We start from the raw sequence: 12,836 nt of genomic DNA on the forward strand, positions 1-12,836 counted from the left end.
CTTTCTGCATGTTCATCCCCCACCCCCGACCCCCACCCCAACTGTGAGTCCCCTGTGCTCTTTGGGAAATAGTGCAAAAGGGATATTCAGATTCCTTTGTCTGAGGAAAATTTTGTCAGTAAGAAAGACCCTGTGGGCAAGCATCCCATCTGTTGCTGAAATAAGTGAACATAATTTGCTTTTTAAACTTTCTCATTCATTATTCATTATTCATATATATATATATACACATATGTGTGTGTGTATATATATACATGTGAGATGATCTATACATGTATTGAGATATGCATCTCTTACATACCTCATTTCAAGACTTGAAAAACTCCATATAATTTTGGATTACTTGTGATCTTTGACCCTAACACAATTGAAGGAACCTGGAGACATAAACCATGCCACTTGTCTAGAATTCAAGTCTGAAGAATGTCCAGAATTCAAGTACCAAGAGGTACCTTAAGGGTTGGCTTGAGAAATGGACAGTGAGCAAGCAGGACAGATTTGAGCAGCTTCATTTTAATCTACTTTATATTAACTTCCACCTAAGATTACATTTAAGAAAAGGGTTTCAATGGTTTAAAAAGTTTGAAAACCACTGAGATCTTGCTCTGTCCTACTGCTGAGATCAGTCATTACCCTATCACATGCCACCAAAAGAGTGCCAAGCGACTTTGAACTTCATCTCAGGGATGAGAGGTGAAAAGTGTTCCACATCAACAGAGGGAGGCTCTGCTTCTAATCAGTCACTGGAGAGTGAGTCACAGTTCAAATCCCCCTACTCTGAATTCGAAAGAACAAAGGGAAATTTTGCTTACCACAACCAAGAGCAAACCCAGGTTTCATGGGGCATTCCCACGAGAGCTGTGTACCCTGAGTTCCTATTTATGTCAAATCAGGCTTTGGCCTGATGAACATCTATCAAGTTAAGAGCAGCAAGAAAAGAAGTGGTAAATATGATTTGGCCACTGCTAAACAATGTTTTGAATAGATCAATTTTGGCCTACAGCTGCCCTGGTCAATATGGTAGTTACTAGCTATTTAAATGTAGCTAACTATTTAAATGTGAATTTGTAAAGATTTAAATAAAATTTAAAATTCAGATCCTCAGTCACACCAACAACTTTTCATTTGCTCAATACCTCCATGTGACTAATGGGTACTGTATTGAACAGTGAAGATGGAAATGTGCTCTAAAATTTTTATCATTACAGAAAGTTCTATTGGATAGTGCTAGAGTCACCTAATTGTTAATCATCCCCTTGGCTAACCTGGTACCCCATCAGTCCCTGCACTGCTAGCTTCATTCTCAGGCCCTCAAAAGCTTCCTTTTGCCCTCCGTCCTGGCCCCAGCATTCCCAAACAGTGAATTTGGAAATGGCTGAGTTAATTTGTAAATGATCATAAGTGGGTTTGTAAGTTTGTTCTGAAGTTTGCTTTTATTCTCACTTCTGTATCTTGTTTGATGTGTGTCTCATTAGCAGAATTAATGGGTAATTTCCCCTAAAATATTTTCTAATTACATTAATATTCCATTAGAGAGGGTTTTGTTGGCAATATCAAACTGAAGGTACTGGATTCTTCTTGCTCTATTCATATGTTCAGGGGCATTCAACCACTGAGCCATAACCCCAGCCCTTTTAAGATTATTTTTATTTTGAGAAAGGGTCTTGCTAGGCTGCCTAGGACCTTGCTAAGTTGCTGAGGCTGGCTTTGAACTTGCAGACCTCTTGCCTCAGCCTCCCAAGTGGCTAGGATTATAGGTATACACCACCACGCCTGACCTTAACTTTGATACACTAAAATTTAGACTTGGATCTGATTTTTTTTCTTTTATTATTTTTTTTTCAGTCATGAAGATTGAACCTAAGAACCCATGCATGCTAAGCAAGCACTTCAGTAGCTCAATTTAGCAGGGTCTCACTAAGTTACCCAGGCTAGCCTTGAACTTGTGATCTTCCTGCCTCAACCTTCTGAATAGCTGGAATTGCAGGTGTGCATCACTGCACCTGGCTCAGACCTGGATCTGAGAACTTCACTGCTACCTAGGAAGTGTTGAATCTAAACACACACTTAGAAACAGGATTTAAAATAAACACATATTAGAAAAAGGATTTAAGAATCTTAGGAATTGCCTCTTGACAGCTTCACTTTTCACAAAGGGGAATATAAAATCCAGAGGAGTTAAATAACTTGCCTAAGAACACATAGTGACTCAGCAGACAAAGGAACCCAGGTCAACTGATTTCACCCTAGGGCTTTTCACACTACTCAAAAGTAAGAGATCTTACACTTTAGGGTGATTAGAAATAATGATAATATTTCAATGAAGCTGGGATTTTAAATATTTTCACCATAAAAAAATGATAAATGTTTCTAGTACTAGATATGTTTAACCTTGATTAAAACATTACACAATGCATACACATATTGGAAAATTGCATGGTACCCCATAAATAAATACAATTTTTATTTTTAAATTTTATATCTCTAGGCCTTTTAATTTCCTATTTTGAGACAGGGTATCTCCAGGAGGGTGGCACATCCTATAATTCCAGCAACTCAGGAGGCTGAGGCAGAAGGATGGTAAGTTCAAAGCCAGCCTCAGCAATTTAGCGAGACCCTAAGCAACTTAGCGAAACCCTATCTCAAGTTTAAAAAAAAAAAAGTGGAGGGGCAGGGAATGTGACTCAGTGGTAAAGCACCCCAATCACCACTACCAAAGAGAGAGAGAGAGGGAGGGAGGGAGGGAGGGAGACAGACAGACAGACAGACAGACACAGACAGGACCTCGATAAATTGCTGGGGCTGGCATTGAACTTGTAATCCTCCTGCCTCAGTCTCTAAAGTTGCTGGGATTGCAGGGAGTGCCACCATACCTGGCTTTTACAATTTTTATGTTAATTAAAAAATAATTTTTAAAAATAAATTATAATTAAAAATTTAGATTCTTCTTTTACTTTTACTTTTTTTTTTTTTAAGCAAAATGAAAATAAAAACTCCTGTGATCCTGCCACATCAGCCTCCCAAGTAGCTGGGATGACAGGGGCATAGCCCTGTACCAGGCAAAGTGCTCTTATTTCAGCTTCTTCAACATTCTACAACTCTGTTACTCCTGCATAGACAAATATAGGGTTTAATTTGAGCCCCACCCCCTATCCCACAGCTACTTTCTAAGTTTCTCTGTAAGTTGCCTGTAAGTGTGTGTTCTTGAACATATACTTTTTTAAGAGACAAGTTTCCCTAAAAATCTCCCTTGGGCTTCACACTGAAAAAATCACCCTAGCAGTAAAGAGAAACAGAAACCTTTCCCCTCTAGATTGAATAGCCTCCATGTAGGTATCAATTTCAGTACCTGAGCCAAATGTCAGAAGCACTCTCCACTTCAGCCTCATGTACAGGCCTGTGTTTCACCAGGACTGGATTGGATGCCTGGATGTCCCTGCAGAGCTTAACACAATATCCATTCAGTCGGGGTTCCACAGTTACCTTTCAAGTGAGAATTAGATTTGAAAGACTCTTTCTCTTAAATTCTGGGATGACGGTCAGCAGACTACAACCTGTGTGGCCAAATCAGGTGTTGTTTTTATAAATATGACTACTAGGTTTTTGTAAGTAAAGGTTTATTGGAACACTGCCATACTCATTCATTTATATATTATCTGCGACTGCTTTTACACTGAAATAGCAGAGTTAAGTAATTGCAGTTAAAAACATAACCCACAAAGGCTAAAAAATATTTGCTCTTTGGCCCCATACAGAAAACATTTGCTGACCCTGGTCCAGAGTCACAGTGTGATAGGGTAGATAAACCGCTTTCCAAATCCTACTTTCTGTTTACTTCCAAGTGGTGATTATGAGATAGGAAAGATTCAAATCCAGAAAGATCTTGGCAACAAACACATTATTATAACCAATCACAGCTGTTTCCTTTTGAGGTCAATGTGCTTATTAATAGGGAATTTCTTTGAAAATATATTCAGGTGCTTTTCTCTATTGCATTTTCTTTTTCTGGTTTCCCCTCTGTTAAGCCAGATGCATCCATATTATCTACAGATTAGTGGGAGTTACCACAACAAGGACACAAAGAAAACAGGTAGTATTTTGCTCTGACACCCAAATTAAAATTTTCCAGCAAGACCACACACACACACACACACACACACACACACACAAACACACTCTCTCTCACACATACACACAGACACACATTTTTTTCCAGTATTGGAGTTGAACCCAGAAGTGCTCTACCATTGAGCTATATCCCCAATTTAAAAAAATATATATTTATTTATTTTGATTATTTTTTAAATTAATTTTTTGACATGAGGTTGTCCAGGTTGACCTTAAACTTGTTATCCTGCTGCCTCAGCTTCCCTAGTTGCTGGGATTATAGGCATGTACCACTATGGCTACCTAAGACATATTTTTGATGGCCAGGTTTTGTTGAGAAAGAGAATTTTTTAAATTTCTCTATTTTCCTCTTTGAATTATTGTCATATAATTCCACATAAGATATATTCCAGTCAAACAGGAGAAGAAAGAAGACAAAGCTCCTCTTTTCTGATCCCAGATTGTGGGGAATATGGGAAGAAATATAGCAGAGGAAGGGAGAGCAAGCATTCTGAGATGTGGTTCAATCTCTCCTCTCTAAGCCAAAATTGTGGGTAATAAAAGACTGAATCCAGAATGCCAGGGTTTAAATTTCAGTTTAAGTTTGGTCAACTACTTAACCTCTAGTGTTTCTCTCTTCTCCTCTATAAAGTGGTAATAAAGGTATCTATATCCCAGAATCGTTGTGAAAATTAAATAAGGTGAGTATGAGCTGCAGTGCTTCTCACTGTGATTTGGATCTGAAGTGTTCCCCAAAGGCCCAGGGGTTAAAGGCTTGGTCACAGTCTGCAGTGCTATGGGGAGGTGGTGGACCACTAGGTAAGACCTAGTGGGAGGAAGTGTGCCCTTGAAGGGGATACTAGGAACCCAGCCCCTTTCTGTTCCATGATTGCCATGACACTGCCATGAATCCTTCTACCAAGCGTTCCTGCCATGATGTACTATGCTGCCATAGTACCCAAACAACAGGACACGTGACCATGGACTGAAATCTCTGAAACCATGAGCAAAATAAACCTTTTCTCCTTTTAAGTTGATTTTCTCAGGTTTTGTGTCACAGTGGTCAAAATCTGACTAACATAGTTATTGTTATGAGGAGTGGGGTGATAGATACTGGTGGTAGATTTTCAAAGGAATGCTAAGAAAGGAATGGGCTCTACATCTCCCATTTGGGAATCTGGAAGGAAGTCACCTCAAAAACTGAGCTGCACCCACCTTGCATAGCCTTATAAGAAGACTGTTTGCCAGCTTTGGTACTAGGCTTGCCTTTATCTAGTTCTTCCTTACCACCCCTCAGCTCCATGAGCCCAGGGAGGAATAAGGAGCATTAGCTGAGTATCTGGTAGAAGAGTTTCCAGAGGCCACCTTAGAGAGCTGTACCACTGAGCTGGTATGTCTGGAATATTTTCAAGTCATGGCCAGGTTACAGGGTGGTCTACGTCACCACAAAAGTGAAGCTAGGGCATTCAACTAGGGAGACCACTGGTCCTTAAATGGAGAAAGAGAGCGAGTTCTCCTGGCCATAAACATCCATTGCCAGTGTCAGCAGGAGGGTATGGAGTAGGACCAGACTCTCCTCAGAGACTAGCAAATATAGCCATGGGGAAGCCCTGCCCCTTCTAAGCAGCTCCATAGCAGAAAACAGCAGAAACTAAACAGAGAGGCCATGGGATAATTCCAAGAACCATCCCTCATCCACCCATCTCCCTCAGCCTAGACGCCCTCTTTGGGAAAAAGAGGTAGAAATCCAAAAGACTATTTTATCTATGCTGGGCTATTCACCATTTAAATTATTAAATTCAACTCTACTTATTAGATTATACTAAAGCTGAATTCTCATCCCATTGTCCAACACTTTCTCACACCACTGAATAGTAAGGTGAGAACTTAAAAAGACATTTAACAGAAATAAAGAAATTGCCCTCCAACTCCGTGCTTTGAAGTATAGTGAGGGTAAATTTGTGACTCTGCTTCTTCCCTACCACCATCATCTCTTTAAACTCTGAATGAGACGTCTCCCTGACAAACCCCTCCTTCATGCACATTCACAGACATACCCACACCCACACCAGCTTAGTTCTAAAATGAGCTTTAGGAACAAGTCAGGAGAGTTTTGGGCTCTAGGTAAACAGGAGAAAGAAATACTTTCCAAAAAAAGACTTAGTCCTGGTAGCTTTCTTTAAAAAGTAGAGAAAATGCAACCAGTTGCATGAAAAGGATTTGAAGGTACAACTTTTCCCTGCTCCATCTCTTTCTCTCTTTCTTTCATAAAGGGAGAAGTTAAAGGTATCAAACAATATGTCAACAAAAATTTGTTGTTTAATCACTTTGTAGAGTAAGGCTTATGCTTTGAGCCTATTAAAGTAAACTACCATTAAAAAAAAGAAAAAACTTTTTGGTTTTGTTCAAAGCAAAGAACCAGAAAAATTCCTAAACTTCAGTCTCGAGGCTATGTTGAAGTCTACCCCACCCTTGGACTAGGGACCCTGCTCAGCTCAACCAATGTGAACTCAAAAAACATCTTCAGGCTGACTTTCAAATTCCTTGATAAATATGCAGGATTTCTTTCCTAGTAGTAAAACTACCTACTCAAAGCAGGCTGGGTGACCTCAGATGGCTCTGCTGGGACTGGAGGGGCATTGGAAATGCTGGTGAAAATGATGTTGTCACCACCAACTCAAAAAGCCACCCATTAATGTGCCCCACGCCAGCCTCTGGAGCGTACACATATGCATACACACGCAGAAACACATGCTTGCACGGGTGGACAAGTGTACACCTCCCCCAGGGGCTGAGGCCAGGATGGCCATCCCGCATCAGCCGGATGAATAGCAGGTCTGTCCTGCCAGCTGTGTACTCTCTCCCACCCAAGGAAAGCAGCAGAGACAGACAGCAGAGCCTGGAGGAGCCCACGCAGTCTGTTACTGGCACCCGGTGTGTGAAGGTTCTGGAGGGCAGCAAGATGGAATCAGAAAGAGAAATCATCGACCTTCAAGTAAGTTCTGTCTGGGAGAGAAAAGGGAAATTGGGAACAGAGACGAAGCTAGAAGAACAAAGGACTGATATTTTGGTCATTTGATATTCTCCCCTTCCCCATGCTTTTTCTTCTCCTCCCCCTTCTCTATAGTCTCCCTAGGCTTTTTTTCTCTTTATTCCCCTTTTCTCTCCATTTTCCCGTCTGGTTCTTCACTTGTCTTGAGATATGTGAGACTGAATTGTTTAAATCCCTCTTGGCCTCTGCTTCCTCCTGTCAGTCAAAGAGCTAATTAGATCTGTGTTACCAGAAAATGACTTCACATTCTGTGCAGTGCTTTTCCCAAAACCCCAGGACAGTCAGACGATTTGAGAGCTGCCAGACAGCTCTCTGGAGACAAGGGAAGATATGAGTTTTGGGGTTGGAAGGGAGGCAGCTGGCCAACTTTGCATTTTACAGGTTGGAAAGAAACTAGTCCTTCCTCAGCTACGTGCACAAAGCTCTCTCCTGTGCAGGACAGAAAGCTTCTCATTCAGACAGAGCAAGCTAAGAAGCCAGCATAAGCTATTAGAAAGAGGCAGAGTCAACATCCTTTCCTACCAGGCATATGCTTAGAGGGTACCTTAGAGTCCAACCCACCATGACAGGGAAAGGGAATGGAAGGCTCTGGTTGAGAGCAGAGTCAGGTTGCTGGAATCTGTATTCCCTGACTCTCTGTCAATCAAAAAAAGTAGAATCAACCTTCCTATAGCCATCACAGAGGTTATATGAAAACTTCATAGAGCTTGAGGAAGAGCAGAAAATGATTTGTGCAGGGGGTTGGGGGAGGGCTGATGGGGATTGAACTCAGGGACACTCAACCACTGAGCCATATCCCCAGCACCCCCCCTCCCTTTTTTGTATTTTATTTAGAGACAGGGTCTTGCTGAGTTGCTCAGGGCCTCACTGAGTTTCTGAGGCTGGCTGTGAACTTGAGATCTTCCTGCCTCAGCCTCCTGAGCCACTGGGATTACAGACATGCACTACTACACCCTGCTCAGAAAATGACTTTTGAGATCAATAATGTTTTTAACCTGGTCTTCTCCAACTAAATCTTAAAGCAGCAATGTAGGAAATACTTTCGATTAAAGAAGAGCTGCTTTTGTTTAATCAGAGAGGGTGTGTTGGAGGTGGGGGTGTTAGAGTGTATGAAAACTTCATAGCAGAGCTTTTGCCCTTGGTTGACCCCCCGACACAACACCAGAAATTTGTAGGATTATTTGGTGTCTTTTGTCAAAATCATTCAGCTGAGGCTGGGCACAGTGGCTCATGCTTGTAATCCCAGTGGCTAGGAAGGCTGAGGCAGAAGGATTGCAAGTTCAAAGCCAGCTTCAGCAAAAGTGAGGTGCTAAGCAACTCAGTGAGATACTGTCTCTAAATAAAATTCAAAAAAGGGCTGGGGATTTGGCTCAGTGGTTGAGTGCCCCTGAGTTCAATCCCCAATACCAAAAACAAACAAACAAACAACAACAAAAAAAAAGCCCCTCAAAATCATTCACCTGATATAACTGCATACGTAGTATTATTTTCCTGGATTATCAGCCAGCCCCAAACGTGGTCTTCCTGAAGGACTTACTGATACCTCTTCCTGGAATATTCTTTCCCTGGCTTATTCCTTGCTCCTTGGCTGGCTTCTTTTAGGACATTCAGCTCAAATGTTACTGCCTTAGGGAGACCTTTCCTGGCCCCCTCTCCCCATTTGTTTTTATCATTTGTTTTATCTTTTCCATAGCACTGCTCACCATTTGAGGTTATTTAATCATTTATTACCTGTCACTCTTCACTAGAAGATACACTCCATTTAAGTGGGTCTGCTTGATTTTATTCATTATTAGATCCCTAGGGCACTGAGCACTACTTGGTACTCAGTAAGTGCTTAGAAAACATTTGTTAAATGAACGAGTTAAGGAAACCCATGAGTTAGAAGACATCAGTAATAGGCATAAGAACACTCAATCAAGTCCTTGACAGAGTTAGGACTCCAAGCAAGGTCCTCTGAGGTGTACTTTCTTTTTATTGCACTTAGTTCTTGCCTACATTCCTAAGTAGCTAAGGGAACACTCACTTCCAGTGTATGAAGAACATGTTTCTTATGTGCCAATGGGTAAAACAATCCTGAGTTTACAACCTATGGACTTAAATTTGATTTAGAAGGAAAGAGACAGGTGGAATGAAGACCAGATTTGATCAATGTTCTACCTCTAGCAAGTGACTGAAAAGTTAGTATAGCTTTCTCTTCTTCGTTAGAATCATTCTCTCAATATACTAGCTTAGGGCTGGGGAAGTAGCTCAGTGACAGAGTGTTTACCCAGCATGTGTGAGGCTCTGGGTTCAATCCCTGGTACCACAAAATAATAATAATAATATACTAGCCTTTTTTTTTGTGCTGGGATTGGGGTACTTACCCACTGAGCCACATCTACAGCTTCCTTTTATTTATTTATTTTTTTAAGACAGGGACTCACTATATTGCTCAGGCTAGCCTTGAATGTGCCATCCTCCTGTCTCAGCCTCCTGAGTCCCTGGGATACAGGAGTGTACCAACATGCCTGGCTTATTTTAGTCTTTATTTATACCTTCCTTTGGTCATTTATTAGTTTGGTTGGTCAGAAGGTGTCCATTATTCACTACACTTCCTGTTCAGCTCTCTGATAAAATTAGAGCTCGTATCCTTTGGAAACTATGGTCTTCCAAAAAGGCAAACTTTGGTTAAAGACAGGTAGAGTTGTCTATCCTCACGAAATCCAGAGGAAAGACATAAAGGCTCTGGAATATTACATATTGAATAGCTATTAGTTCTTCCTCCATTTTTCTTTGATGGTTTTCCAGGGGTTGTAAATTGACTGTGGCTAAGTCACTTCATACATTCATTCAACTAATATTTACTGATCAATGACTATACATTTCACTCCTTGCTTGCTAGGCACATACTTTTACTCTATCTTGTAGCCCAAGATGAAGTCTTAAACTTGTATTTTATTCATCCTAGGAAGAACAAGGAGAAAGTATGTGAGTATTTTTTAAAAGTATTCACTTTTTAAAAATCCTGTTATTATAAAAACACCTTTAAATCCAAGTTCAAATAATGCAGGTATAGCATTGAAACCAGGGCAATTTCTTTTGCCATATAAATATTGCCCTCTGGGGCTGGGGATGTGGCTCAAGTGATAGCGTGCTTGTCTGGCATGCGTACGGCCCGGGTTTGATCCTCAGCACCACATACAAACAAAGATGTTGTGTTCGCCGAAAACTAAAAAAAATTAAATAAATATTTTAAAAAAAGATTCTCTCTCTCTCTTTAAAATAAATAAATAAATAAATAAATAAATATTGCCCTCCTATTTGTGATACTGATCTTGTAGGTGTAACTTAAGTACATAGATTAACTCCTAATAATCTCAACCCCATCACCCAAACAAACCAAAGAAAGAACAAATATTTATTGAGCTTCAATACAGTACTAAGCATTGAATTAAACATGGTCTCTGATGTTAGGAAGCTTATAATTAAGTGGAAAAAAATATACACAATCTATACACGATTAGCTATAATATTAAAAAAAAAAAACTATTTGGTTAAACCAGTTCTTCCCCAAAATGTGGTACAATTAGTAAAGGTGTTACCGATGACTGACAACTTTGTATTATAATGGATACCTTTGTTGTTTTAATGTGTGTTGGAAAAAGTGTAACTAATGCATCAAACCTGTGATTTCAATATTTTTATTGCTTAGAAAGAGGCTAAAGTGAGAGACATTATGTGACTTAACACTTTTATGCAGTCCTCAAGAGTGACATGGGCCATATACTGCATGCTTTCAATAGTTACATCTGTCATAACTGTTCAAAAGTGTGGCTAGTTTGGCTGATACAAGTCACAGGGATACATGACTGCATACTGCTGCTTTCTTTTCACTAGGACCTTGAAATCATGAACATGGCACAATGTAAATCTGGGAAACTCCAATCCTAAAAACATTCACTTGAGTATCAATTATCATGTTCTAGGTTGTTTGCTCAGGTCAAGACCTGTGAGACTAGGATGTTAGTAGCGATACAAGTAAGAGTGACATGTGGCTGTCTCTATCTACTAAATACCTGGAACTCCCGCTGTCCTTCTACAAGTGTGGTCTTCAAGCCTCTGCCCTTTTCCCTGCCCTTGGTGGAAGCCCTGCCTGTTTGCTCAGGCTACTCATTTTCCATGCTCTGGACTTGATTAGTTTTCCATCTTTCTCCACCTCCCAGAGTTCAGATGTGAGGAAGGTTGAGTAAAATCCCTTTCTAGTCCTTCAAGAATGGGGTTCAAGCCTGCAGTCTGGTTCCTTCTCAAAGGGGAGCTCCTCTTCTGCTTCCAGATTCCCTCATACAGCTTCACATACAGCCCCCTTTTCTACCCATGGGGGGTATAGAAGGATGTGTAAAAATGGTCTCCTATAAGAGGAACTAAGATTGTCAACATTCAATATGCAGATTCAATGTGGAAAGGGTTAAGTGTAGCAACACACAGAATGAAATGGGTATGGATGTAGAAATTACTTATGAATAGAAGGGCTATAGAGTTAAGTACTCTGAAAGTATTTTTATAGATACGTATACATTGTAAATGTATCTTTTTTGAAAGTGTTTTATTTATTTTTATTGATGCACACATATACCAAATATATATATATGTGTGTGTGTATATATATATATATATATATATATATATATATATATATATATATTCTTCATGGTGCTGAGGATAGAACCCAGGGTCTTGCATATGTTCAGCATGCATTCTACCACTGAGCTGCACCACCAATTTTCTCTTATTTATTTATTTATTGGTACTGGAGATTGAACATGGGTGCTTAGTCATGTCCCAAGCCCTTTCTATATTTTGATTCAAGGTCTCCCTAAGTTACTTAGGGCCTTACTAAGTTGGTGAATCTGACTTTGACCTCACCATCCTCCAGGTTCAGCCTCTTGAGCCATTGAGATTACAGGCATGCACCACTGCTCCCGGCTGCATCTTTTTGAATATATATATATATATATATATATTTCTAGCAATTTTAGGTTCATAGCAAAATGGAAAGGGCACAGAGAACTTCCCAAATCTTCTGCACCTGTATATGCCTAGATTCCATCATAATCAACTTCCTTCACCAAAATAGTGCATTGTTTTATAATTGATGGATCTATGTTAACACATCTTTAAAGCTATAGTTTACATTATAGCTCACTCTTGGTGTTGTACTTTCTCTGTGTTAGAACAGATGCATAATGGCATGTTTCCATTGTTAGCACTGCCCTAAAAATTCTCTGTGCTCTACATTTTCATGCCTCATTCTTCTCCCATGCCCCGGGAACCACTGATCTTAATACTATCTCCATAGTTGTGCACCTCTTACAGAATGTCATATAGTTAGAATCATACAATATGCAGGCTTTTTATATTGGCTTCTTTCACTCAGTAATCTAAGATTCCTCAATATTTTTCATGACTCAATAGCTTGTTTCTTTTTAGCACTGAATAATATTCCACTGTTGGATTTACCAGTTTACTGTAGGATATCTTGGTTTCTTTCAAATTGTGACATTATATATAAAGCTGCTACAAAATCTATGTGCAGATTTTTGTGTAGACATAAGTTTTCAGCTCATATGGGGGAAAATCAAAGAGTGTAGTTGCTGGATTATATGGTGTGGTAAGGGTTTTTTTTTTTTTTTTTTTT

The 12,836-nt window shown here is 39.9% G+C and overlaps 2 protein-coding genes across 21 annotated transcripts in view; one reads left to right on the forward strand and one right to left on the reverse strand.

Moving 5' to 3' along the window:
- Erc1 (ELKS/RAB6-interacting/CAST family member 1) overlaps positions 1–12,836 on the reverse strand; it is a 1,605,700-nt gene that overhangs the window by 876,972 nt on the left and 715,892 nt on the right. The gene's annotated exons all lie outside the window — the stretch shown is intronic.
- Positions 6,828–12,836, forward strand: part of Ninj2 (ninjurin 2) — a 106,413-nt gene continuing 100,404 nt past the window's right edge. Inside the window, exon 1 of the mRNA XM_015500792.2 lies at positions 6,828–7,102. Coding sequence (XP_015356278.2) covers positions 6,932–7,102 — 171 coding nt within the window. The 5' untranslated portion in view covers positions 6,828–6,931. The remainder of the gene's footprint in view (positions 7,103–12,836) is intronic.

Source organism: Marmota marmota, unplaced genomic scaffold (genome assembly GCF_001458135.2).
Source record: "Marmota marmota marmota unplaced genomic scaffold, marMar, whole genome shotgun sequence".
NCBI lineage: Eukaryota > Metazoa > Chordata > Mammalia > Rodentia > Sciuridae > Marmota > Marmota marmota.